General features: G+C 57.0%; 1 protein-coding gene across 6 annotated transcripts in view; it reads left to right on the plus strand.

Moving 5' to 3' along the window:
• LOC118948704 (serine/threonine-protein kinase 24) overlaps nt 1-27,354 on the plus strand; it is a 104,290-nt gene that overhangs the window by 5,795 nt on the left and 71,141 nt on the right. For all 6 annotated transcript variants that reach the window (XR_016488225.1, XR_016488224.1, XM_090206950.1 and 3 more), the window contains one exon: nt 1,062-1,170. Coding sequence is in view for 4 of the 6 variants with exons in the window: in XM_090206950.1 (XP_090063076.1) it covers nt 1,062-1,170 (109 nt within the window). In the remaining 2 variants the exon portion in view is untranslated. The remainder of the gene's footprint in view (nt 1-1,061; nt 1,171-27,354) is intronic.

Raw genomic sequence — 27,354 nt, forward strand, 5'->3', positions numbered from 1 at the left:
GAGTTGTGCTAGCTAACAGGGGAGGTTGTGTGAGTTGTGCTAGCTAACAGGGGAGGTTGTGTGAGTTGTGCTAGCTAACAGGGGTGGTTGTGTAAGTTGTGCTAGCAAACAGGGGAGGTTGTGTAAGTTGTGCTAGCTAACAGGGGAGGTTGTGTGAGTTGTCCTAGCTAACAGGGGTGATTGTGTGAGTTGTGCTAGCTAACAGGGGTGATTGTGTAAGTTGTGCTAGCTAACAGGGGTGGTTGTGTGAGATGTGTGAGTTGTGCTAGCTAACAGGGGTGATTGTGTGAGTTGTGCTAGCTAACAAGGGAGGTTGTGTGAGTTGTGCTAGCTAACAGGGGTGGTTGTGTAAGTTGTGCTAGCTAACAGGGGAGGTTGTGTGAGTTGTGCTAGCTAACAGGGGAGGTTGTGTGAGTTGTGCTAGCTAACAGGGGAGGTTGTGTGAGTTGTGCTAGCTAACAGGGGAGGTTGTGTGAGTTGTGCTAGCTAACAGGGGTGGTTGTGTAAGTTGTGCTAGCTAACAGGGGAGGCTGTGTGAGTTGTGCTAGCTAACAGGGGAGGTTGTGTGAGTTGTGCTAGCTAACAGGGGAGGTTGTGTGAGTTGTGCTAGCTAACAGGGGTGGTTGTGTAAGTTGTGCTAGCAAACAGGGGAGGTTGTGTAAGTTGTGCTAGCTAACAGGGGAGGTTGTGTGAGTTGTCCTAGCTAACAGGGGTGATTGTGTGAGTTGTGCTAGCTAACAGGGGTGATTGTGTAAGTTGTGCTAGCTAACAGGGGTGGTTGTGTGAGATGTGTGAGTTGTGCTAGCTAACAGGGGAGGTTGTGTAAGTTGTGCTAGCTAACAGGGGTGATTGTGTGAGTTGTGCTAGCTAACAAGGGAGGTTGTGTGAGTTGTGTAAGTTGTGCTAGCTAACAGGGGAGGTTGTGTGAGTTGTCCTAGCTAACAGGGGAGGTTGTGTGAGTTGTGCTAGCTAACAGGGGCGGTTGTGTGAGTTGTGCTAGCTAACTGGCGCGGTTGTGTGAGTTGTCCTAGCTAACAGAGGCGGTTGTGTGGTTTTTCCAGTTGGAGCCGGGGTTGCTGGATGAGACTCAGATCGCCACCATCCTCAGAGAGATTCTGAAGGGTCTGGAATACCTCCACTCAGAGAAGAAGATACACAGAGATATCAAAGGTACTAGCTAGCATGGATACCAGTAGGGGCTAACCTAGCTAGCATGGGTACCAGTAGGGGCTAACCTAGCTAGCATGGGTACCAGTAGGGGCTAACCTAGCTAGCATGGATACCAGTAGAGGCTAACCTAGCATGGATACCAGTAGAGGCTAACCTAGCTAGCATGGGTACCAGTAGGGGCTAACCTAGCTAGCATGGATACCAGTAGGGGCTAACCTAGCTAGCATGGATACTAGTAGGGGCTAACCTAGCTAGCATGGATACCAGTAGGGGCTAACCTAGCTAGCATGGATACTAGTAGGGGCTAACCTATGTCACAGGCCGGCTCATAACCTGTGGCAATGAGGGGACACGAACAGCAGGTATAGGCCAAAAAAGGTTATTTATTATAATACCGGTAGGGGCTAACCTAACTAACAGGGATACTAGTAGGGACTAACCTAACTAACAGGGATACTAGTAGGGGCTAGCAGGGATACTAGTAGGGACTAACCTAACTAACAGGGATACTAGTAGGGGCTAGCAGGGATACTAGTAGGGACTAACCTAACTAACAGGGATACTAGTAGGGACTAACCTAACTAACAGGGATACTAGTAGGGGCTAGCAGGGATACTAGTAGGGACTAACCTAACTAACAGGGATACTAGTAGGGGCTACTAGTAGGGGCTAACCTAGCTAGCATGGATACCAGTAGGGGCTAACCTAGCCAGCATGGATACCAGTAGGGGCTAACCTAGCTAGCATGGATACTAGTAGGGGCTAACCTAGCCAGCATGGATACCAGTAGGGGCTAACCTAGCTAGCATGGATACCAGTAGGGGCTAACCTAGCTAGCATGGATACCAGTAGGGGCTAACCTAGCTAGCATGGATACCAGTAGGGGCTAACCTAGCCAGCATGGATACCAGTAGGGGCTAACCTAGCTAGCATGGATACTAGTAGGGGCTAACCTAGCCAGCATGGATACCAGTAGGGGCTAACCTAGCTAGCATGGATACCAGTAGGGGCTAACCTAGCTAGCATGGATACTAGTAGGGGCTAACCTAGCCAGCATGGATACCAGTAGGGGCTAACCTAGCTAGCATGGATACTAGTAGGGGCTAACCTATGTCACAGGCCGGCTCATAACCTGTGGCAATGAGGGGACACGAACAGCAGGTATAGGCCAAAAAAGGTTATTTATTATAATACCAGTAGGGGCTAACCTAACTAACAGGGATACTAGTAGGGACTAACCTAACTAACAGGGATACTAGTAGGGACTAACCTAACTAACAGGGATACTAGTAGGGGCTACTAGTAGGGGCTAACCTAGCTAGCATGGATACTAGTGGGGGCTAACCTAGCTAACAGGGATACTAGTAGGGACTAACCTAACTAACAGGGATACTAGTAGGTACATAGATATCAACAGTACTGACCGGGTTAATGTAGAAGGTACATAGATATCAACAGTACTGACAGGGTTACTGTAGAAGGTACAGGGACATCAACAGTACTGACAGGGTTAATGTAGAAGGTACAGGGACATCAACAGTACTGACAGGGTTAATGTAGAAGGTACATAGACATCAACAGTACTGACAGGGTTAATGTAGAAGGTACATAGACATCAACAGTACTGACAGGGTTAATGTAGAAGGTACAGGGACATCAACAGTACTGACATGGTTAATGTAGAAGGTACAGGGACATCAACAGTACTGACCGGGTTAATGTAGAAGGTACATAGACATCAACAGTACTGACAGGGTTAATGTAGAAGGTACATAGACATCAACAGTACTGACAGGGTTAATGTAGAAGGTACAGGGACATCAACAGTACTGACAGGGTTAATGTAGAAGGTACGGGGACATCAACAGTACTGACAGTGTTAATGTAGGGGGCATTTTCTATGACGTGAACAGTGAGCTGTCCAGATTAGAATGAGTGACATTAACCCACAACTAGTGACCTCCTCCTCAAGGGGTTTGTCTCTCTTGGTGTAACGTTTAAGGTGTTGGGTTGACAGTCTCTGGACCTGGGTTTGAGTCCTGGTCGGGCCTACCCCTTGGTTCCATTCTGGGTTTGAGTCCTGGTCGGACCTACCCCTTGGTTCCATTCTGGGTTTGAGTCCTGGTCGGGCCTACCCCTTGGTTCCATTCTGGGTTTGAGTCCTGGTCGGGCCTTCCCCTTGGTTCCATTCTGGGTTTGAGTCCTGGTCGGTCCTACCCCCTAGTTTCATTCTGGGTTTGAGTCCTGGTCGGGCCTTCCCCCTAGTTCCATACTGGGTTTGAGTCCTGGTCGGGCCTTCCCCCTAGTTCCATTTTGGGTTTGAGTCCTGGTCGGGCCTAGCCCCTAGTTCCATTCTGGGTTTGAGTCCTGGTCGGGCCTAGCCCCTAGTTCCATTCTGGGTTTGACTCCTGGTCGGGCCTACCCCCTAGTTCCATTCTGGGTTTGAGTCCTGGTCGGGCCTTCCCCCTAGTTCCATTCTGTGTTTGAGTCCTGGTCGGGCCTAGCCCCTAGTTCCATTCTGGGTTTGAGTCCTGGTCGGGCCTACCCCCTAGTTCCATTCTGGGTTTGAGTCCTGGTCGGGCCTTCCCCTTGGTTCCATTCTGGGTTTGAGTCCTGGTCGGGCCTACCCCTTGGTTCCATTCTGGGTTTGAGTCCTGGTCGGGCCTTGCCCCTGGTTCCATTCTGGGTTTGAGTCCTGGTCGGGCCTTCCCCCTAGTTCCATTCTGGGTTTGAGTCCTGGTCGGGCCTTCCCCCTGGTTCCATTCTGGGTTTGAGTCCTGGTCGGTCCTACCCCCTAGTTCCATTCTGGGTTTGAGTCCTGGTCGGGCCTTCCCCCTAGTTCCATTCTGGGTTTGAGTCCTGGTCGGGCCTAGCCCCTAGTTCCATTCTGGGTTTGAGTCCTGGTCGGGCCTAGCCCCTAGTTCCATTCTGGGTTTGAGTCCTGGTCGGGCCTTCCCCCTGGTTCCATTCTGGGTTTGAGTCCTGGTCGGTCCTACCCCCTAGTTCCATTCTGGGTTTGAGTCCTGGTCGGGCCTTCCCCCTAGTTCCATACTGGGTTTGAGTCCTGGTCGGGCCTTCCCCCTAGTTCCATTTTGGGTTTGAGTCCTGGTCGGGCCTAGCCCCTAGTTCCATTCTGGGTTTGAGTCCTGGTCGGGCCTAGCCCCTAGTTCCATTCTGGGTTTGAGTCCTGGTCGGGCCTACCCCCTAGTTCCATTCTGGGTTTGAGTCCTGGTCGGGCCTTCCCCCTAGTTCCATTCTGTGTTTGAGTCCTGGTCGGGCCTACCCCCTAGTTCCATTCTGGGTTTGAGTCCTGGTCGGGCCTTCCCCTTGGTTCCATTCTGGGTTTGAGTCCTGGTCGGGCCTACCCCCTAGTTCCATTCTGGGTTTGAGTCCTGGTCGGGCCTAGCCCCTAGTTCCATTCTGGGTTTGAGTCCTGGTCGGGCCTACCCCCTGGTTCCATTCTGGGTTTGAGTCCTGGTCGGTCCTACCCCCTAGTTCCATTCTGGGTTTGAGTCCTGGTCGGGCCTTCCCCCTAGTTCCATACTGGGTTTGAGTCCTTGTCGGGCCTTCCCCCTAGTTCCATTCTGGGTTTGAGTCCTGGTCGGGCCTTCCCCCTAGTTCCATTCTGGGTTTGAGTCCTGGTCGGGCCTAGCCCCTAGTTCCATTCTGGGTTTGAGTCCTGGTCGGGCCTAGCCCCTAGTTCCATTCTGGGTTTGAGTCCTGGTCGGGCCTACCCCCTGGTTCCATTCTGGGTTTGAGTCCTGGTCGGTCCTACCCCCTAGTTCCATTCTGGGTTTGAGTCCTGGTCGGGCCTTCCCCCTAGTTCCATACTGGGTTTGAGTCCTGGTCGGGCCTTCCCCCTAGTTCCATTTTGGGTTTGAGTCCTGGTCGGGCCTACCCCCTAGTTCCATTCTGGGTTTGAGTCCTGGTCGGGCCTACCCTCTAGTTCCATTCTGGGTTTGAGTCCTGGTCGGGCCTTCCCCTTGGTTCCATTCTGGGTTTGAGTCCTGGTCGGGCCTACCCCTTGGTTCCATTCTGGGTTTGAGTCCTGGTCCGGCCTTCCCCCTGGTTCCATTCTGGGTTTGAGTCCTGGTCGGGCCTTCCCCCTAGTTCCATTCTGGGTTTGAGTCCTGGTCGGGCCTTCCCCCTGGTTCCATTCTGGGTTTGAGTCCTGGTCGGTCCTACCCCCTAGTTCCATTCTGGGTTTGAGTCCTGGTCGGGCCTTCCCCCTAGTTCCATTCTGGGTTTGAGTCCTGGTCGGGCCTAGCCCCTAGTTCCATTCTGGGTTTGAGTCCTGGTCGGGCCTAGCCCCTAGTTCCATTCTGGGTTTGAGTCCTGGTCGGGCCTTCCCCCTGTTTCCATTCTGGGTTTGAGTCCTGGTCGGTCCTACCCCCTAGTTCCATTCTGGGTTTGAGTCCTGGTCGGGCCTTCCCCCTAGTTCCATACTGGGTTTGAGTCCTGGTCGGGCCTTCCCCCTAGTTCCATTTTGGGTTTGAGTCCTGGTCGGGCCTAGCCCCTAGTTCCATTCTGGGTTTGAGTCCTGGTCGGGCCTAGCCCCTAGTTCCATTCTGGGTTTGAGTCCTGGTCGGGCCTACCCCCTAGTTCCATTCTGGGTTTGAGTCCTGGTCGGGCCTTCCCCCTAGTTCCATTCTGTGTTTGAGTCCTGGTCGGGCCTACCCCCTAGTTCCATTCTGGGTTTGAGTCCTGGTCGGGCCTTCCCCTTGGTTCCATTCTGGGTTTGAGTCCTGGTCGGGCCTACCCCTTGGTTCCATTCTGGGTTTGAGTCCTGGTCGGGCCTTCCCCCTGGTTCCATTCTGGGTTTGAGTCCTGGTCGGGCCTTCCCCCTAGTTCCATTCTGGGTTTGAGTCCTGGTCGGGCCTTCCCCCTGGTTCCATTCTGGGTTTGAGTCCTGGTCGGTCCTACCCCCTAGTTCCATTCTGGGTTTGAGTCCTGGTCGGGCCTTCCCCCTAGTTCCATTCTGGGTTTGAGTCCTGGTCGGGCCTAGCCCCTAGTTCCATTCTGGGTTTGAGTCCTGGTCGGGCCTAGCCCCTAGTTCCATTCTGGGTTTGAGTCCTGGTCGGGCCTACCCCCTGGTTCCATTCTGGGTTTGAGTCCTGGTCGGTCCTACCCCCTAGTTCCATTCTGGGTTTGAGTCCTGGTCGGGCCTTCCCCCTAGTTCCATACTGGGTTTGAGTCCTGGTCGGGCCTTCCCCCTAGTTCAATTCTGGGTTTGAGTCCTGGTCGGGCCTTCCCCCTAGTTCCATTCTGGGTTTGAGTCCTGGTCGGGCCTAGCCCCTAGTTCCATTCTGGGTTTGAGTCCTGGTCGGGCCTAGCCCCTAGTTCCATTCTGGGTTTGAGTCCTGGTCGGGCCTACCCCATGGTTCCATTCTGGGTTTAAGTCCTGGTCGGTCCTACCCCCTAGTTCCATTCTGGGTTTGAGTCCTGGTCGGGCCTTCCCCCTAGTTCCATACTGGGTTTGAGTCCTGGTCGGGCCTTCCCCCTAGTTCCATTTTGAGTTTGAGTCCTGGTCGGGCCTAGCCCCTAGTTCCATTCTGGGTTTGAGTCCTGGTCGGGCCTAGCCCCTAGTTCCATTCTGGGTTTGAGTCCTGGTCGGGCCTACCCCCTAGTTCCATTCTGGGTTTGAGTCCTGGTCGGGCCTTCCCCCTAGTTCCATTCTGTGTTTGAGTCCTGGTCGGGCCTACCCCCTAGTTCCATTCTGGGTTTGAGTCCTGGTCGGGCCTTCCCCTTGTTTCCATTCTGGGTTTGAGTCCTGGTCGGGCCTACCCCTTGGTTCCATTCTGGGTTTGAGTCCTGGTCGGGCCTTCCCCCTGGTTCCATTCTGGGTTTGAGTCCTGGTCGGGCCTTCCCCCTAGTTCCATTCTGGGTTTGAGTCCTGGTCGGGCCTTCCCCCTGGTTCCATTCTGGGTTTGAGTCCTGGTCGGTCCTACCCCCTGGTTCCATTCTGGGTTTGAGTCCTGGTCGGGCCTTCCCCCTAGTTCCATTCTGGGTTTGAGTCCTGGTCGGGCCTAGCCGCTAGTTCCATTCTGGGTTTGAGTCCTGGTCGGGCCTAGCCCCTAGTTCCATTCTGGGTTTGAGTCCTGGTCGGGCCTTCCCCCTGGTTCCATTCTGGGTTTGAGTCCTGGTCGGTCCTACCCCCTAGTTCCATTCTGGGTTTGAGTCCTGGTCGGGCCTTCCCCCTAGTTCCATTCTGGGTTTGAGTCCTGGTCGGGCCTTCCCCCTAGTTCCATTCTGGGTTTGAGTCCTGGTCGGGCCTTCCCCCTGGTTCCATTCTGGGTTTGAGTCCTGGTCGGTCCTACCCCCTAGTTCCATTCTGGGTTTGAGTCCTGGTCGGGCCTTCCCCCTAGTTCCATTCTGGGTTTGAGTCCTGGTCGGGCCTAGCCCCTAGTTCCATTCTGGGTTTGAGTCCTGGTCGGGCCTAGCCCCTAGTTCCATTCTGGGTTTGAGTCCTGGTCGGGCCTTCCCCCTGGTTCCATTCTGGGTTTGAGTCCTGGTCGGTCCTACCCCCTGGTTCCATTCTGGGTTTGAGTCCTGGTCGGGCCTTCCCCCTAGTTCCATTCTGGGTTTGAGTCCTGGTCGGGCCTAGCCGCTAGTTCCATTCTGGGTTTGAGTCCTGGTCGGGCCTAGCCCCTAGTTCCATTCTGGGTTTGAGTCCTGGTCGGGCCTTCCCCCTGGTTCCATTCTGGGTTTGAGTCCTGGTCGGTCCTACCCCCTAGTTCCATTCTGGGTTTGAGTCCTGGTCGGGCCTTCCCCCTAGTTCCATTCTGGGTTTGAGTCCTGGTCGGGCCTTCCCCCTAGTTCCATTCTGGGTTTGAGTCCTGGTCGGGCCTTCCCCCTGGTTCCATTCTGGGTTTGAGTCCTGGTCGGTCCTACCCCCTAGTTCCATTCTGGGTTTGAGTCCTGGTCGGGCCTTCCCCCTAGTTCCATTCTGGGTTTGAGTCCTGGTCGGGCCTAGCCCCTAGTTCCATTCTGGGTTTGAGTCCTGGTCGGGCCTAGCCCCTAGTTCCATTCTGGGTTTGAGTCCTGGTCGGGCCTTCCCCCTGGTTCCATTCTGGGTTTGAGTCCTGGTCGGTCCTACCCCCTAGTTCCATTCTGGGTTTGAGTCCTGGTCGGGCCTTCCCCCTAGTTCCATTCTGGGTTTGAGTCCTGGTCGGGCCTTCCCCCTAGTTCCATTTTGGGTTTGAGTCCTGGTCGGGCCTAGCCCCTAGTTCCATTCTGGGTTTGAGTCCTGGTCGGGCCTTCCCCCTGGTTCCATTCTGGGTTTGAGTCCTGGTCGGGCCTTCCCCCTAGTTCCATTCTGGGTTTAAGTCCTGGTCGGGCCTAGCCCCTAGTTCCATTCTGGGTTTGAGTCCTGGTCGGTTCTAGCCCCTAGTTCCATTCTGGGTTTGAGTCCTGGTCGGGCCTACCCCCTAGTTTCATTCTGGGTTTGAGTCCTGGTCGGGCCTTCCCCCTAGTTCCATTCTGGGTTTGAGTCCTGGTCGAGCCTAGCCCCTAGTTCCATTCTGGGTTTGAGTCCTGGTCGGGCCTTCCCCCTGGTTCCATTCTGGGTTTGAGTCCTGGTCGGTCCTACCCCCTGGTTCCATTCTGGGTTTGAGTCCTGGTCGGGCCTTCCCCCTAGTTCCATTCTGGGTTTGAGTCCTGGTCGGGCCTAGCCGCTAGTTCCATTCTGGGTTTGAGTCCTGGTCGGGCCTAGCCCCTAGTTCCATTCTGGGTTTGAGTCCTGGTCGGGCCTTCCCCCTGGTTCCATTCTGGGTTTGAGTCCTGGTCGGTCCTACCCCCTAGTTCCATTCTGGGTTTGAGTCCTGGTCGGGCCTTCCCCCTAGTTCCATTCTGGGTTTGAGTCCTGGTCGGGCCTTCCCCCTAGTTCCATTCTGGGTTTGAGTCCTGGTCGGGCCTTCCCCCTGGTTCCATTCTGGGTTTGAGTCCTGGTCGGTCCTACCCCCTAGTTCCATTCTGGGTTTGAGTCCTGGTCGGGCCTTCCCCCTAGTTCCATTCTGGGTTTGAGTCCTGGTCGGGCCTAGCCCCTAGTTCCATTCTGGGTTTGAGTCCTGGTCGGGCCTAGCCCCTAGTTCCATTCTGGGTTTGAGTCCTGGTCGGGCCTTCCCCCTGGTTCCATTCTGGGTTTGAGTCCTGGTCGGTCCTACCCCCTAGTTCCATTCTGGGTTTGAGTCCTGGTCGGGCCTTCCCCCTAGTTCCATTCTGGGTTTGAGTCCTGGTCGGGCCTTCCCCCTAGTTCCATTTTGGGTTTGAGTCCTGGTCGGGCCTAGCCCCTAGTTCCATTCTGGGTTTGAGTCCTGGTCGGGCCTTCCCCCTGGTTCCATTCTGGGTTTGAGTCCTGGTCGGGCCTTCCCCCTAGTTCCATTCTGGGTTTGAGTCCTGGTCGGGCCTTCCCCCTGGTTCCATTCTGGGTTTGAGTCCTGGTCGGGCCTAGCCCCTAGTTCCATTCTGGGTTTGAGTCCTGGTCGGTTCTAGCCCCTAGTTCCATTCTGGGTTTGAGTCCTGGTCGGGCCTACCCCCTAGTTTCATTCTGGGTTTGAGTCCTGGTCGGGCCTTCCCCCTAGTTCCATTCTGGGTTTGAGTCCTGGTCGGGCCTAGCCCCTAGTTCCATTCTGGGTTTGAGTCCTGGTCGGGCCTTCCCCCTGGTTCCATTCTGGGTTTGAGTCCTGGTCGGTCCTACCCCCTGGTTCCATTCTGGGTTTGAGTCCTGGTCGGGCCTTCCCCCTAGTTCCATTCTGGGTTTGAGTCCTGGTCGGGCCTAGCCGCTAGTTCCATTCTGGGTTTGAGTCCTGGTCGGGCCTAGCCCCTAGTTCCATTCTGGGTTTGAGTCCTGGTCGGGCCTTCCCCCTGGTTCCATTCTGGGTTTGAGTCCTGGTCGGTCCTACCCCCTAGTTCCATTCTGGGTTTGAGTCCTGGTCGGGCCTTCCCCCTAGTTCCATTCTGGGTTTGAGTCCTGGTCGGGCCTTCCCCCTAGTTCCATTCTGGGTTTGAGTCCTGGTCGGGCCTTCCCCCTGGTTCCATTCTGGGTTTGAGTCCTGGTCGGTCCTACCCCCTAGTTCCATTCTGGGTTTGAGTCCTGGTCGGGCCTTCCCCCTAGTTCCATTCTGGGTTTGAGTCCTGGTCGGGCCTTCCCCCTAGTTCCATTCTGGGTTTGAGTCCTGGTCGGGCCTTCCCCCTGGTTCCATTCTGGGTTTGAGTCCTGGTCGGTCCTACCCCCTAGTTCCATTCTGGGTTTGAGTCCTGGTCGGGCCTTCCCCCTAGTTCCATTCTGGGTTTGAGTCCTGGTCGGGCCTAGCCCCTAGTTCCATTCTGGGTTTGAGTCCTGGTCGGGCCTAGCCCCTAGTTCCATTCTGGGTTTGAGTCCTGGTCGGGCCTTCCCCCTGGTTCCATTCTGGGTTTGAGTCCTGGTCGGTCCTACCCCCTAGTTCCATTCTGGGTTTGAGTCCTGGTCGGGCCTTCCCCCTAGTTCCATTCTGGGTTTGAGTCCTGGTCGGGCCTTCCCCCTAGTTCCATTTTGGGTTTGAGTCCTGGTCGGGCCTAGCCCCTAGTTCCATTCTGGGTTTGAGTCCTGGTCGGGCCTTCCCCCTGGTTCCATTCTGGGTTTGAGTCCTGGTCGGGCCTTCCCCCTAGTTCCATTCTGGGTTTAAGTCCTGGTCGGGCCTAGCCCCTAGTTCCATTCTGGGTTTGAGTCCTGGTCGGTTCTAGCCCCTAGTTCCATTCTGGGTTTGAGTCCTGGTCGGGCCTACCCCCTAGTTTCATTCTGGGTTTGAGTCCTGGTCGGGCCTTCCCCCTAGTTCCATTCTGGGTTTGAGTCCTGGTCGAGCCTAGCCCCTAGTTCCATTCTGGGTTTGAGTCCTGGTCGGGCCTTCCCCCTGGTTCCATTCTGGGTTTGAGTCCTGGTCGGTCCTACCCCCTGGTTCCATTCTGGGTTTGAGTCCTGGTCGGGCCTTCCCCCTAGTTCCATTCTGGGTTTGAGTCCTGGTCGGGCCTAGCCGCTAGTTCCATTCTGGGTTTGAGTCCTGGTCGGGCCTAGCCCCTAGTTCCATTCTGGGTTTGAGTCCTGGTCGGGCCTTCCCCCTGGTTCCATTCTGGGTTTGAGTCCTGGTCGGTCCTACCCCCTAGTTCCATTCTGGGTTTGAGTCCTGGTCGGGCCTTCCCCCTAGTTCCATTCTGGGTTTGAGTCCTGGTCGGGCCTTCCCCCTAGTTCCATTCTGGGTTTGAGTCCTGGTCGGGCCTTCCCCCTGGTTCCATTCTGGGTTTGAGTCCTGGTCGGTCCTACCCCCTAGTTCCATTCTGGGTTTGAGTCCTGGTCGGGCCTTCCCCCTAGTTCCATTCTGGGTTTGAGTCCTGGTCGGGCCTAGCCCCTAGTTCCATTCTGGGTTTGAGTCCTGGTCGGGCCTAGCCCCTAGTTCCATTCTGGGTTTGAGTCCTGGTCGGGCCTTCCCCCTGGTTCCATTCTGGGTTTGAGTCCTGGTCGGTCCTACCCCCTAGTTCCATTCTGGGTTTGAGTCCTGGTCGGGCCTTCCCCCTAGTTCCATTCTGGGTTTGAGTCCTGGTCGGGCCTTCCCCCTAGTTCCATTTTGGGTTTGAGTCCTGGTCGGGCCTAGCCCCTAGTTCCATTCTGGGTTTGAGTCCTGGTCGGGCCTTCCCCCTGGTTCCATTCTGGGTTTGAGTCCTGGTCGGGCCTTCCCCCTAGTTCCATTCTGGGTTTGAGTCCTGGTCGGGCCTTCCCCCTGGTTCCATTCTGGGTTTGAGTCCTGGTCGGGCCTAGCCCCTAGTTCCATTCTGGGTTTGAGTCCTGGTCGGTTCTAGCCCCTAGTTCCATTCTGGGTTTGAGTCCTGGTCGGGCCTACCCCCTAGTTTCATTCTGGGTTTGAGTCCTGGTCGGGCCTTCCCCCTAGTTCCATTCTGGGTTTGAGTCCTGGTCGGGCCTAGCCCCTAGTTCCATTCTGGGTTTGAGTCCTGGTCGGGCCTTCCCCCTGGTTCCATTCTGGGTTTGAGTCCTGGTCGGTCCTACCCCCTGGTTCCATTCTGGGTTTGAGTCCTGGTCGGGCCTTCCCCCTAGTTCCATTCTGGGTTTGAGTCCTGGTCGGGCCTAGCCGCTAGTTCCATTCTGGGTTTGAGTCCTGGTCGGGCCTAGCCCCTAGTTCCATTCTGGGTTTGAGTCCTGGTCGGGCCTTCCCCCTGGTTCCATTCTGGGTTTGAGTCCTGGTCGGTCCTACCCCCTAGTTCCATTCTGGGTTTGAGTCCTGGTCGGGCCTTCCCCCTAGTTCCATTCTGGGTTTGAGTCCTGGTCGGGCCTTCCCCCTAGTTCCATTCTGGGTTTGAGTCCTGGTCGGGCCTTCCCCCTGGTTCCATTCTGGGTTTGAGTCCTGGTCGGTCCTACCCCCTAGTTCCATTCTGGGTTTGAGTCCTGGTCGGGCCTTCCCCCTAGTTCCATTCTGGGTTTGAGTCCTGGTCGGGCCTAGCCCCTAGTTCCATTCTGGGTTTGAGTCCTGGTCGGGCCTAGCCCCTAGTTCCATTCTGGGTTTGAGTCCTGGTCGGGCCTTCCCCCTGGTTCCATTCTGGGTTTGAGTCCTGGTCGGTCCTACCCCCTAGTTCCATTCTGGGTTTGAGTCCTGGTCGGGCCTTCCCCCTAGTTCCATTCTGGGTTTGAGTCCTGGTCGGGCCTTCCCCCTAGTTCCATTTTGGGTTTGAGTCCTGGTCGGGCCTAGCCCCTAGTTCCATTCTGGGTTTGAGTCCTGGTCGGGCCTTCCCCCTGGTTCCATTCTGGGTTTGAGTCCTGGTCGGGCCTTCCCCCTAGTTCCATTCTGGGTTTGAGTCCTGGTCGGGCCTTCCCCCTGGTTCCATTCTGGGTTTGAGTCCTGGTCGGTCCTACCCCCTAGTTCCATTCTGGGTTTGAGTCCTGGTCGGGCCTAGCCCCTAGTTCCATTCTGGGTTTGAGTCCTGGTCGGGCCTAGCCCCTAGTTCCATTCTGGGTTTGAGTCCTGGTCGGGCATACCCCCTAGTTCCATTCTGGGTTTGAGTCCTGGTCGGGCCTTCCCCCTAGTTCCATTCTGTGTTTGAGTCCTGGTCGGGCCTAGCCCCTAGTTCCATTCTGGGTTTGAGTCCTGGTCGGGCCTACCCCCTAGTTCCATTCTGGGTTTGAGTCCTGGTCGGGCCTTCCCCTTGGTTCCATTCTGGGTTTGAGTCCTGGTCGGGCCTACCCCTTGGTTCCATTCTGGGTTTGAGTCCTGGTCGGGCCTTCCCCCTGGTTCCATTCTGGGTTTGAGTCCTGGTCGGGCCTTCCCCTTGGTTCCATTCTGGGTTTGAGTCCTGGTCGGGCCTACCCCTTGGTTCCATTCTGGGTTTGAGTCCTGGTCGGGCCTTCCCCCTGGTTCCATTCTGGGTTTGAGTCCTGGTCGGGCCTTCCCCCTAGTTCCATTCTGGGTTTGAGTCCTGGTCGGGCCTTCCCCCTGGTTCCATTCTGGGTTTGAGTCCTGGTCGGTCCTACCCCCTAGTTCCATTCTGGGTTTGAGTCCTGGTCGGGCCTTCCCCCTAGTTCCATTCTGGGTTTGAGTCCTGGTCGGGCCTAGCCCCTAGTTCCATTCTGGGTTTGAGTCCTGGTCGGGCCTAGCCCCTAGTTCCATTCTGGGTTTGAGTCCTGGTCGGGCATACCCCCTAGTTCCATTCTGGGTTTGAGTCCTGGTCGGGCATACCCCCTAGTTCCATTCTGGGTTTGAGTCCTGGTCGGGCCTTCCCCCTAGTTCCATTCTGGGGTTGAGTCCTGGTCGGGCCTATCCCTTGGTTCCATTCTGGGTTTGAGTCCTGGTCGGGCCATCCCCCTAGTTCCATTCTTGGTTTGAGTCCTGGTCGGGCCTACTCCCTGGTTCCATTCTGGGTTTGAGTCCTGGTCGGGCCTACTCCCTGGTTCCATTCTGGGTTTGAGTCCTGGTCGGGCCTACTCCCTAGTTCCATTCTGGGTTTGAGTCCTGGTCGGGCCTACCCCTTGTTTCCATTCTGGGTTTGAGTCTTGGTCGGGCCTACCCCTAGTTCCATTCTGGGTTTGAGTCCTGGTCGGGCCTACTCCCTGGTTCCATTCTGGGTTTGAGTCCTGGTCGGGCCTTCCCCCTAGTTCCATTCTGGGTTTGAGTCCTGGTCGGGCCTAGCCCCTAGTTCCATTCTGGGTTTGAGTCCTGGTCGGTTCTAGCCCCTAGTTCCATTCTGGGTTTGAGTCCTGGTCGGTTCTAGCCCCTAGTTCCATTCTGGGTTTGAGTCCTGGTCGGGCCTACCCCCTAGTTCCATTCTGGGTTTGAGTCCTGGTCGGGCCTAGCCCCTAGTTCCATTCTGGGTTTGAGTCCTGGTCGGGCCTTCCCCCTGGTTCCATTCTGGGTTTGAGTCCTGGTCGGTCCTACCCCCTGGTTCCATTCTGGGTTTGAGTCCTGGTCGGGCCTTCCCCCTAGTTCCATTCTGGGTTTGAGTCCTGGTCGGGCCTAGCCGCTAGTTCCATTCTGGGTTTGAGTCCTGGTCGGGCCTAGCCCCTAGTTCCATTCTGGGTTTGAGTCCTGGTCGGGCCTTCCCCCTGGTTCCATTCTGGGTTTGAGTCCTGGTCGGTCCTACCCCCTAGTTCCATTCTGGGTTTGAGTCCTGGTCGGGCCTTCCCCCTAGTTCCATTCTGGGTTTGAGTCCTGGTCGGGCCTTCCCCCTAGTTCCATTCTGGGTTTGAGTCCTGGTCGGGCCTTCCCCCTGGTTCCATTCTGGGTTTGAGTCCTGGTCGGTCCTACCCCCTAGTTCCATTCTGGGTTTGAGTCCTGGTCGGGCCTAGCCCCTAGTTCCATTCTGGGTTTGAGTCCTTGTCGGGCATACCCCCTAGTTCCATTCTGGGTTTGAGTCCTGGTCGGGCCTTCCCCCTAGTTCCATTCTGGGGTTGAGTCCTGGTCGGGCCTATCCCTTGGTTCCATTCTGGGTTTGAGTCCTGGTCGGGCCATCCCCCTAGTTCCATTCTTGGTTTGAGTCCTGGTCGGGCCTACTCCCTGGTTCCATTCTGGGTTTGAGTCCTGGTCGGGCCTACTCCCTGGTTCCATTCTGGGTTTGAGTCCTGGTCGGGCCTACTCCCTAGTTCCATTCTGGGTTTGAGTCCTGGTCGGGCCTACCCCTTGTTTCCATTCTGGGTTTGAGTCTTGGTCGGGCCTACCCCTAGTTCCATTCTGGGTTTGAGTCCTGGTCGGGCCTACTCCCTGGTTCCATTCTGGGTTTGAGTCCTGGTCGGGCCTTCCCCCTAGTTCCATTCTGGGTTTGAGTCCTGGTCGGGCCTAGCCCCTAGTTCCATTCTGGGTTTGAGTCCTGGTCGGTTCTAGCCCCTAGTTCCATTCTGGGTTTGAGTCCTGGTCGGTTCTAGCCCCTAGTTCCATTCTGGGTTTGAGTCCTGGTCGGGCCTACCCCCTAGTTTCATTCTGGGTTTGAGTCCTGGTCGGGCCTTCCCCCTAGTTCCATTCTGGGTTTGAGTCCTGGTCGGGCCTAGCCCCTAGTTCCATTCTGGGTTTGAGTCCTGGTCGGGCCTTCCCCCTGGTTCCATTCTGGGTTTGAGTCCTGGTCGGTCCTACCCCCTGGTTCCATTCTGGGTTTGAGTCCTGGTCGGGCCTTCCCCCTAGTTCCATTCTGGGTTTGAGTCCTGGTCGGGCCTAGCCGCTAGTTCCATTCTGGGTTTGAGTCCTGGTCGGGCCTAGCCCCTAGTTCCATTCTGGGTTTGAGTCCTGGTCGGGCCTTCCCCCTGGTTCCATTCTGGGTTTGAGTCCTGGTCGGTCCTACTCCCTAGTTCCATTCTGGGTTTGAGTCCTGGTCGGGCCTTCCCCCTAGTTCCATTCTGGGTTTGAGTCCTGGTCGGGCCTTCCCCCTAGTTCCATTCTGGGTTTGAGTCCTGGTCGGGCCTTCCCCCTAGTTCCATTCTGGGTTTGAGTCCTGGTCGGGCCTAGCCCCTAGTTCCATTCTGGGTTTGAGTCCTGGTCGGGCCTAGCCCCTAGTTCCATTCTGGGTTTGAGTCCTGGTCGGGCCTTCCCCCTGGTTCCATTCTGGGTTTGAGTCCTGGTCGGTCCTACCCCCTAGTTCCATTCTGGGTTTGAGTCCTGGTCGGGCCTTCCCCCTAGTTCCATTCTGGGTTTGAGTCCTGGTCGGGCCTTCCCCCTAGTTCCATTTTGGGTTTGAGTCCTGGTCGGGCCTAGCCCCTAGTTCCATTCTGGGTTTGAGTCCTGGTCGGGCCTTCCCCCTGGTTCCATTCTGGGTTTGAGTCCTGGTCGGGCCTTCCCCCTGGTTCCATTCTGGGTTTGAGTCCTGGTCGGGCCTTCCCCCTGGTTCCATTCTGGGTTTGAGTCCTGGTCGGGCCTTCCCCCTGGTTCCATTCTGGGTTTGAGTCCTGGTCGGGCCTTCCCCCTGGTTCCATTCTGGGTTTGAGTCCTGGTCGGTCCTACCCCCTAGTTCCATTCTGGGTTTGAGTCCTGGTCGGGCCTAGCCCCTAGTTCCATTCTGGGTTTGAGTCCTGGTCGGGCCTAGCCCCTAGTTCCATTCTGGGTTTGAGTCCTGGTCGGGCCTAGCCCCTAGTTCCATTCTGGGTTTGAGTCCTGGTCGGGCCTTCCCCCTAGTTCCATTCTGTGTTTGAGTCCTGGTCGGGCCTAGCCCCTAGTTCCATTCTGGGTTTGAGTCCTGGTCGGGCCTACCCCCTAGTTCCATTCTGGGTTTGAGTCCTGGTCGGGCCTTCCCCTTGGTTCCATTCTGGGTTTGAGTCCTGGTCGGGCCTACCCCTTGGTTCCATTCTGGGTTTGAGTCCTGGTCGGGCCTTCCCCCTGGTTCCATTCTGGGTTTGAGTCCTGGTCGGGCCTTCCCCTTGGTTCCATTCTGGGTTTGAGTCCTGGTCGGGCCTACCCCTTGGTTCCATTCTGGGTTTGAGTCCTGGTCGGGCCTTCCCCCTGGTTCCATTCTGGGTTTGAGTCCTGGTCGGGCCTTCCCCCTAGTTCCATTCTGGGTTTGAGTCCTGGTCGGGCCTTCCCCCTGGTTCCATTCTGGGTTTGAGTCCTGGTCGGTCCTACCCCCTAGTTCCATTCTGGGTTTGAGTCCTGGTCGGGCCTTCCCCCTAGTTCCATTCTGGGTTTGAGTCCTGGTCGGGCCTAGCCCCTAGTTCCATTCTGGGTTTGAGTCCTGGTCGGGCCTAGCCCCTAGTTCCATTCTGGGTTTGAGTCCTGGTCGGGCATACCCCCTAGTTCCATTCTGGGTTTGAGTCCTGGTCGGGCCTTCCCCCTAGTTCCATTCTGTGTTTGAGTCCTGGTCGGGCCTAGCCCCTAGTTCCATTCTGGGTTTGAGTCCTGGTCGGGCCTACCCCCTAGTTCCATTCTGGGGTTGAGTCCTGGTCGGGCCTATCCCTTGGTTCCATTCTGGGTTTGAGTCCTGGTCGGGCCATCCCCCTAGTTCCATTCTTGGTTTGAGTCCTGGTCGGGCCTACTCCCTGGTTCCATTCTGGGTTTGAGTCCTGGTCGGGCCTACTCCCTAGTTCCATTCTGGGTTTGAGTCCTGGTCGGGCCTACCCCTTGTTTCCATTCTGGGTTTGAGTCTTGGTCGGGCCTACCCCTAGTTCCATTCTGGGTTTGAGTCCTGGTCGGGCCTACTCCCTGGTTCCATTCTGGGTTTGAGTCCTGGTCGGGCCTTCCCCCTAGTTCCATTCTGGGTTTGAGTCCTGGTCGGGCCTAGCCCCTAGTTCCATTCTGGGTTTGAGTCCTGGTCGGGCCTTCCCCCTGGTTCCATTCTGGGTTTGAGTCCTGGTCGGGCCTTCCCCCTGGTTCCATTCTGGGTTTGAGTCCTGGTCGGGCCTTCCCCCTGGTTCCATTCTGGGTTTGAGTCCTGGTCGGTCCTACCCCCTAGTTCCATTCTGGGTTTGAGTCCTGGTCGGGCCTAGCCCCTAGTTCCATTCTGGGTTTGAGTCCTGGTCGGGCCTTCCCCCTGGTTCCATTCTGGGTTTGAGTCCTGGTCGGTCCTACCCCCTAGTTCCATTCTGGGTTTGAGTCCTGGTCGGGCCTTCCCCCTAGTTCCATTCTGGGTTTGAGTCCTGGTCGGGCCTAGCCCCTAGTTCCATTCTGGGTTTGAGTCCTGGTCGGGCCTAGCCCCTAGTTCCATTCTGGGTTTGAGTCCTGGTCGGGCATACCCCCTAGTTCCATTCTGGGTTTGAGTCCTGGTCGGGCCTTCCCCCTAGTTCCATTCTGGGTTTGAGTCCTGGTCGGGCCTAGCCCCTAGTTCCATTCTGGGTTTGAGTCCTGGTCGGGCCTACCCCCTAGTTCCATTCTGGGGTTGAGTCCTGGTCGGGCCTATCCCTTGGTTCCATTCTGGGTTTGAGTCCTGGTCGGGCCATCCCCCTAGTTCCATTCTTGGTTTGAGTCCTGGTCGGGCCTACTCCCTGGTTCCATTCTGGGTTTGAGTCCTGGTCGGGCCTACTCCCTAGTTCCATTCTGGGTTTGAGTCCTGGTCGGGCCTACCCCTTGTTTCCATTCTGGGTTTGAGTCTTGGTCGGGCCTAGCCCCTAGTTCCATTCTGGGTTTGAGTCCTGGTCGGGCCTAGCCCCTAGTTCCATTCTGGGTTTGAGTCCTGGTCGGGCATACCCCCTAGTTCCATTCTGGGTTTGAGTCCTGGTCGGGCCTTCCCCCTAGTTCCATTCTGTGTTTGAGTCCTGGTCGGGCCTAGCCCCTAGTTCCATTCTGGGTTTGAGTCCTGGTCGGGCCTACCCCCTAGTTCCATTCTGGGTTTGAGTCCTGGTCGGGCCTTCCCCTTGGTTCCATTCTGGGTTTGAGTCCTGGTCGGGCCTACCCCTTGGTTCCATTCTGGGTTTGAGTCCTGGTCGGGCCTTCCCCCTGGTTCCATTCTGGGTTTGAGTCCTGGTCGGGCCTTCCCCTTGGTTCCATTCTGGGTTTGAGTCCTGGTCGGGCCTACCCCTTGGTTCCATTCTGGGTTTGAGTCCTGGTCGGGCCTTCCCCCTGGTTCCATTCTGGGTTTGAGTCCTGGTCGGGCCTTCCCCCTAGTTCCATTCTGGGTTTGAGTCCTGGTCGGGCCTTCCCCCTGGTTCCATTCTGGGTTTGAGTCCTGGTCGGTCCTACCCCCTAGTTCCATTCTGGGTTTGAGTCCTGGTCGGGCCTTCCCCCTAGTTCCATTCTGGGTTTGAGTCCTGGTCGGGCCTAGCCCCTAGTTCCATTCTGGGTTTGAGTCCTGGTCGGGCCTAGCCCCTAGTTCCATTCTGGGTTTGAGTCCTGGTCGGGCATACCCCCTAGTTCCATTCTGGGTTTGAGTCCTGGTCGGGCCTTCCCCCTAGTTCCATTCTGTGTTTGAGTCCTGGTCGGGCCTAGCCCCTAGTTCCATTCTGGGTTTGAGTCCTGGTCGGGCCTACCCCCTAGTTCCATTCTGGGGTTGAGTCCTGGTCGGGCCTATCCCTTGGTTCCATTCTGGGTTTGAGTCCTGGTCGGGCCATCCCCCTAGTTCCATTCTTGGTTTGAGTCCTGGTCGGGCCTACTCCCTGGTTCCATTCTGGGTTTGAGTCCTGGTCGGGCCTACTCCCTAGTTCCATTCTGGGTTTGAGTCCTGGTCGGGCCTACCCCTTGTTTCCATTCTGGGTTTGAGTCTTGGTCGGGCCTACCCCTAGTTCCATTCTGGGTTTGAGTCCTGGTCGGGCCTACTCCCTGGTTCCATTCTGGGTTTGAGTCCTGGTCGGGCCTTCCCCCTAGTTCCATTCTGGGTTTGAGTCCTGGTCGGGCCTAGCCCCTAGTTCCATTCTGGGTTTGAGTCCTGGTCGGGCCTTCCCCCTGGTTCCATTCTGGGTTTGAGTCCTGGTCGGGCCTTCCCCCTGGTTCCATTCTGGTTTGAGTCCTGGTCGGGCCTTCCCCCTGGTTCCATTCTGGGTTTGAGTCCTGGTCGGTCCTACCCCCTAGTTCCATTCTGGGTTTGAGTCCTGGTCGGGCCTAGCCCCTAGTTCCATTCTGGGTTTGAGTCCTGGTCGGGCCTAGCCCCTAGTTCCATTCTGGGTTTGAGTCCTGGTCGGGCATACCCCCTAGTTCCATTCTGGGTTTGAGTCCTGGTCGGGCCTTCCCCCTGGTTCCATTCTGGGTTTGAGTCCTGGTCGGGCCTTCCCCCTGGTTCCATTCTGGGTTTGAGTCCTGGTCGGGCCTTCCCCCTGGTTCCATTCTGGGTTTGAGTCCTGGTCGGTCCTACCCCCTAGTTCCATTCTGGGTTTGAGTCCTGGTCGGGCCTAGCCCCTAGTTCCATTCTGGGTTTGAGTCCTGGTCGGGCCTTCCCCCTGGTTCCATTCTGGGTTTGAGTCCTGGTCGGTCCTACCCCCTAGTTCCATTCTGGGTTTGAGTCCTGGTCGGGCCTTCCCCCTAGTTCCATTCTGGGTTTGAGTCCTGGTCGGGCCTAGCCCCTAGTTCCATTCTGGGTTTGAGTCCTGGTCGGGCCTAGCCCCTAGTTCCATTCTGGGTTTGAGTCCTGGTCGGGCATACCCCCTAGTTCCATTCTGGGTTTGAGTCCTGGTCGGGCCTTCCCCCTAGTTCCATTCTGGGTTTGAGTCCTGGTCGGGCCTAGCCCCTAGTTCCATTCTGGGTTTGAGTCCTGGTCGGGCCTACCCCCTAGTTCCATTCTGGGGTTGAGTCCTGGTCGGGCCTATCCCTTGGTTCCATTCTGGGTTTGAGTCCTGGTCGGGCCATCCCCCTAGTTCCATTCTTGGTTTGAGTCCTGGTCGGGCCTACTCCCTGGTTCCATTCTGGGTTTGAGTCCTGGTCGGGCCTACTCCCTAGTTCCATTCTGGGTTTGAGTCCTGGTCGGGCCTACCCCTTGTTTCCATTCTGGGTTTGAGTCTTGGTCGGGCCTAGCCCCTAGTTCCATTCTGGGTTTGAGTCCTGGTCGGGCCTAGCCCCTAGTTCCATTCTGGGTTTGAGTCCTGGTCGGGCATACCCCCTAGTTCCATTCTGGGTTTGAGTCCTGGTCGGGCCTTCCCCCTAGTTCCATTCTGTGTTTGAGTCCTGGTCGGGCCTAGCCCCTAGTTCCATTCTGGGTTTGAGTCCTGGTCGGGCCTACCCCCTAGTTCCATTCTGGGTTTGAGTCCTGGTCGGGCCTTCCCCTTGGTTCCATTCTGGGTTTGAGTCCTGGTCGGGCCTACCCCTTGGTTCCATTCTGGGTTTGAGTCCTGGTCGGGCCTTCCCCCTGGTTCCATTCTGGGTTTGAGTCCTGGTCGGGCCTTCCCCTTGGTTCCATTCTGGGTTTGAGTCCTGGTCGGGCCTACCCCTTGGTTCCATTCTGGGTTTGAGTCCTGGTCGGGCCTTCCCCCTGGTTCCATTCTGGGTTTGAGTCCTGGTCGGGCCTTCCCCCTAGTTCCATTCTGGGTTTGAGTCCTGGTCGGGCCTTCCCCCTGGTTCCATTCTGGGTTTGAGTCCTGGTCGGTCCTACCCCCTAGTTCCATTCTGGGTTTGAGTCCTGGTCGGGCCTTCCCCCTAGTTCCATTCTGGGTTTGAGTCCTGGTCGGGCCTAGCCCCTAGTTCCATTCTGGGTTTGAGTCCTGGTCGGGCCTAGCCCCTAGTTCCATTCTGGGTTTGAGTCCTGGTCGGGCATACCCCCTAGTTCCATTCTGGGTTTGAGTCCTGGTCGGGCCTTCCCCCTAGTTCCATTCTGTGTTTGAGTCCTGGTCGGGCCTAGCCCCTAGTTCCATTCTGGGTTTGAGTCCTGGTCGGGCCTACCCCCTAGTTCCATTCTGGGGTTGAGTCCTGGTCGGGCCTATCCCTTGGTTCCATTCTGGGTTTGAGTCCTGGTCGGGCCATCCCCCTAGTTCCATTCTTGGTTTGAGTCCTGGTCGGGCCTACTCCCTGGTTCCATTCTGGGTTTGAGTCCTGGTCGGGCCTACTCCCTAGTTCCATTCTGGGTTTGAGTCCTGGTCGGGCCTACCCCTTGTTTCCATTCTGGGTTTGAGTCTTGGTCGGGCCTACCCCTAGTTCCATTCTGGGTTTGAGTCCTGGTCGGGCCTACTCCCTGGTTCCATTCTGGGTTTGAGTCCTGGTCGGGCCTTCCCCCTAGTTCCATTCTGGGTTTGAGTCCTGGTCGGGCCTAGCCCCTAGTTCCATTCTGGGTTTGAGTCCTGGTCGGGCCTTCCCCCTGGTTCCATTCTGGGTTTGAGTCCTGGTCGGTCCTACCCCCTAGTTCCATTCTGGGTTTGAGTCCTGGTCGGGCCTAGCCCCTAGTTCCATTCTGGGTTTGAGTCCTGGTCGGGCCTAGCCCCTAGTTCCATTCTGGGTTTGAGTCCTGGTCGGGCATACCCCCTAGTTCCATTCTGGGTTTGAGTCCTGGTCGGGCCTTCCCCCTAGTTCCATTCTGTGTTTGAGTCCTGGTCGGGCCTAGCCCCTAGTTCCATTCTGGGTTTGAGTCCTGGTCGGGCCTACCCCCTAGTTCCATTCTGGGTTTGAGTCCTGGTCGGGCCTTCCCCTTGGTTCCATTCTGGGTTTGAGTCCTGGTCGGGCCTACCCCTTGGTTCCATTCTGGGTTTGAGTCCTGGTCGGGCCTTCCCCCTGGTTCCATTCTGGGTTTGAGTCCTGGTCGGGCCTTCCCCTTGGTTCCATTCTGGGTTTGAGTCCTGGTCGGGCCTACCCCTTGGTTCCATTCTGGGTTTGAGTCCTGGTCGGGCCTTCCCCCTGGTTCCATTCTGGGTTTGAGTCCTGGTCGGGCCTTCCCCCTAGTTCCATTCTGGGTTTGAGTCCTGGTCGGGCCTTCCCCCTGGTTCCATTCTGGGTTTGAGTCCTGGTCGGTCCTACCCCCTAGTTCCATTCTGGGTTTGAGTCCTGGTCGGGCCTTCCCCCTAGTTCCATTCTGGGTTTGAGTCCTGGTCGGGCCTAGCCCCTAGTTCCATTCTGGGTTTGAGTCCTGGTCGGGCCTAGCCCCTAGTTCCATTCTGGGTTTGAGTCCTGGTCGGGCATACCCCCTAGTTCCATTCTGGGTTTGAGTCCTGGTCGGGCCTTCCCCCTAGTTCCATTCTGTGTTTGAGTCCTGGTCGGGCCTAGCCCCTAGTTCCATTCTGGGTTTGAGTCCTGGTCGGGCCTACCCCCTAGTTCCATTCTGGGGTTGAGTCCTGGTCGGGCCTATCCCTTGGTTCCATTCTGGGTTTGAGTCCTGGTCGGGCCATCCCCCTAGTTCCATTCTTGGTTTGAGTCCTGGTCGGGCCTACTCCCTGGTTCCATTCTGGGTTTGAGTCCTGGTCGGGCCTACTCCCTAGTTCCATTCTGGGTTTGAGTCCTGGTCGGGCCTACCCCTTGTTTCCATTCTGGGTTTGAGTCTTGGTCGGGCCTACCCCTAGTTCCATTCTGGGTTTGAGTCCTGGTCGGGCCTACTCCCTGGTTCCATTCTGGGTTTGAGTCCTGGTCGGGCCTTCCCCCTAGTTCCATTCTGGGTTTGAGTCCTGGTCGGGCCTAGCCCCTAGTTCCATTCTGGGTTTGAGTCCTGGTCGGTTCTAGCCCCTAGTTCCATTCTGGGTTTGAGTCCTGGTCTGTTCTAGCCCCTAGTTCCATTCTGGGTTTGAGTCCTGGTCGGGCCTTCCCCCTAGTTCTATTCTGGGTTTGAGTCCTGGTCGGGCCTTCCCCCTAGTTCCATTCTGGGTTTGAGTCCTGGTCGGGCCTAGCCCCTAGTTCCATTCTGGGTTTGAGTCCTGGTCGGGCCTTCCACCTAGTTCCATTTTGGGTTTGAGTCCTGGTCGGGCCTAGCCCCTAGTTCCATTCTGGGTTTGAGTCCTGGTCGGGCCTAGCCCCTAGTTCCATTCTGGGTTTGAGTCCTGGTCGGGCCTTCCCCTTGGTTCCATTCTGGGTTTGAGTCCTGGTCGGTTCTACCCCTTGGTTCCATTCTGGGTTTGAGTCCTGGTCGGGCCTTCCCCCTGGTTCCATTCTGGGTTTGAGTCCTGGTCGGGCCTTCCCCCTAGTTCCATTCTGGGTTTGAGTCCTGGTGGGGCCTTCCCCCTGGTTCCATTCTGGGTTTGAGTCCTGGTCGGTCCTACCCCCTAGTTCCATTCTGGGTTTGAGTCCTGGTCGGGCCTTCCCCCTAGTTCCATTCTGGGTTTGAGTCCTGGTCGGGCCTAGCCCCTAGTTCCATTCTGGGTTTGAGTCCTGGTCGGGCCTAGCCCCTAGTTCCATTCTGGGTTTGAGTCCTGGTCGGGCCTAGCCCCTAGTTCCATTCTGGGTTTGAGTCCTGGTCGGGCCTTCCCCCTGGTTCCATTCTGGGTTTGAGTCCTGGTCGGTCCTTCCCCCTAGTTCCATTCTGGGTTTGAGTCCTGGTCGGGCCTTCCCCCTAGTTCCATTCTGGGTTTGAGTCCTGGTCGGGCCTTCCCCCTAGTTCCATTCTGGGTTTGAGTCCTGGTCGGGCCTTCCCCCTGGTTCCATTCTGGGTTTGAGTCCTGGTCGGTCCTACCCCCTAGTTCCATTCTGGGTTTGAGTCCTGGTCGGGCCTTCCCCCTAGTTCCATTCTGGGTTTGAGTCCTGGTCGGGCCTAGCCCCTAGTTCCATTCTGGGTTTGAGTCCTGGTCGGGCATACCCCCTAGTTCCATTCTGGGTTTGAGTCCTGGTCGGGCCTTCCCCCTAGTTCCATTCTGTGTTTGAGTCCTGGTCGGGCCTAGCCCCTAGTTCCATTCTGGGTTTGAGTCCTGGTCGGGCCTACCCCCTAGTTCCATTCTGGGTTTGAGTCCTGGTCGGGCCTTCCCCTTGGTTCCATTCTGGGTTTGAGTCCTGGTCGGGCCTACCCCTTGGTTCCATTCTGGGTTTGAGTCCTGGTCGGGCCTTCCCCCTGGTTCCATTCTGGGTTTGAGTCCTGGTCGGGCCTTCCCCTTGGTTCCATTCTGGGTTTGAGTCCTGGTCGGGCCTACCCCTTGGTTCCATTCTGGGTTTGAGTCCTGGTCGGGCCTTCCCCCTGGTTCCATTCTGGGTTTGAGTCCTGGTCGGGCCTTCCCCCTAGTTCCATTCTGGGTTTGAGTCCTGGTCGGGCCTTCCCCCTGGTTCCATTCTGGGTTTGAGTCCTGGTCGGTCCTACCCCCTAGTTCCATTCTGGGTTTGAGTCCTGGTCGGGAGTCCTGGTCGGGCCTAGCCCCTAGTTCCATTCTGGGTTTGAGTCCTGGTCGGGCCTAGCCCCTAGTTCCATTCTGGGTTTGAGTCCTGGTCGGGCATACCCCCTAGTTCCATTCTGGGTTTGAGTCCTGGTCGGGCCTTCCCCCTAGTTCCATTCTGTGTTTGAGTCCTGGTCGGGCCTAGCCCCTAGTTCCATTCTGGGTTTGAGTCCTGGTCGGGCCTACCCCCTAGTTCCATTCTGGGGTTGAGTCCTGGTCGGGCCTATCCCTTGGTTCCATTCTGGGTTTGAGTCCTGGTCGGGCCATCCCCCTAGTTCCATTCTTGGTTTGAGTCCTGGTCGGGCCTACTCCCTGGTTCCATTCTGGGTTTGAGTCCTGGTCGGGCCTACTCCCTAGTTCCATTCTGGGTTTGAGTCCTGGTCGGGCCTACCCCTTGTTTCCATTCTGGGTTTGAGTCTTGGTCGGGCCTACTCCTAGTTCCATTCTGGGTTTGAGTCCTGGTCGGGCCTTCCCCCTAGTTCCATTCTGGGTTTGAGTCCTGGTCGGACCTAGCCCCTAGTTCCATTCTGGGTTTGAGTCCTGGTCGGTTCTAGCCCCTAGTTCCATTCTGGGTTTGAGTCCTGGTCTGTTCTAGCCCCTAGTTCCATTCTGGGTTTGAGTCCTGGTCGGGCCTTCCCCCTAGTTCTATTCTGGGTTTGAGTCCTGGTCGGGCCTTCCCCCTAGTTCCATTCTGGGTTTGAGTCCTGGTCGGGCCTAGCCCCTAGTTCCATTCTGGGTTTGAGTCCTGGTCGGGCCTTCCACCTAGTTCCATTTTGGGTTTGAGTCCTGGTCGGGCCTAGCCCCTAGTTCCATTCTGGGTTTGAGTCCTGGTCGGGCCTAGCCCCTAGTTCCATTCTGGGTTTGAGTCCTGGTCGGGCCTTCCCCTTGGTTCCATTCTGGGTTTGAGTCCTGGTCGGGCCTACCCCTTGGTTCCATTCTGGGTTTGAGTCCTGGTCGGGCCTTCCCCCTGGTTCCATTCTGGGTTTGAGTCCTGGTCGGGCCTTCCCCCTAGTTCCATTCTGGGTTTGAGTCCTGGTCGGGCCTTCCCCCTGGTTCCATTCTGGGTTTGAGTCCTGGTCGGTCCTACCCCCTAGTTCCATTCTGGGTTTGAGTCCTGGTCGGGCCTTCCCCCTAGTTCCATTCTGGGTTTGAGTCCTGGTCGGGCCTAGCCCCTAGTTCCATTCTGGGTTTGAGTCCTGGTCGGGCCTAGCCCCTAGTTCCATTCTGGGTTTGAGTCCTGGTCGGGCCTTCCCCCTGGTTCCATTCTGGGTTTGAGTCCTGGTCGGTCCTTCCCCCTAGTTCCATTCTGGGTTTGAGTCCTGGTCGGGCCTTCCCCCTAGTTCCATTCTGGGTTTGAGTCCTGGTCGGGCCTTCCCCCTAGTTCCATTCTGGGTTTGAGTCCTGGTCGGGCCTTCCCCCTGGTTCCATTCTGGGTTTGAGTCCTGGTCGGTCCTACCCCCTAGTTCCATTCTGGGTTTGAGTCCTGGTCGGGCCTTCCCCCTAGTTCCATTCTGGGTTTGAGTCCTGGTCGGGCCTAGCCCCTAGTTCCATTCTGGGTTTGAGTCCTGGTGGTCCTACCCCCTAGTTCCATTCTGGGTTTGAGTCCTGGTCGGGCCTTCCCCCTAGTTCCATTCTGGGTTTGAGTCCTGGTCGGGCCTTCCCCCTAGTTCCATTTTGGGTTTGAGTCCTGGTCGGGCCTAGCCCCTAGTTCCATTCTGGGTTTGAGTCCTGGTCGGGCCTTCCCCCTGGTTCCATTCTGGGTTTGAGTCCTGGTCGGGCCTTCCCCCTAGTTCCATTCTGGGTTTGAGTCCTGGTCGGGCCTTCCCCCTGGTTCCATTCTGGGTTTGAGTCCTGGTCGGTCCTACCCCCTAGTTCCATTCTGGGTTTGAGTCCTGGTCGGGCCTTCCCCCTAGTTCCATTCTGGGTTTGAGTCCTGGTCGGGCCTAGCCCCTAGTTCCATTCTGGGTTTGAGTCCTGGTCGGGCCTAGCCCCTAGTTCCATTCTGGGTTTGAGTCCTGGTCGGGCCTACCCCCTAGTTCCATTCTGGG

Source organism: Oncorhynchus mykiss, chromosome 18 (genome assembly GCF_057628025.1).
Source record: "Oncorhynchus mykiss isolate SJ-2025 chromosome 18, ASM5762802v1, whole genome shotgun sequence".
In the NCBI taxonomy this organism is placed as follows: domain Eukaryota; kingdom Metazoa; phylum Chordata; class Actinopteri; order Salmoniformes; family Salmonidae; genus Oncorhynchus; species Oncorhynchus mykiss.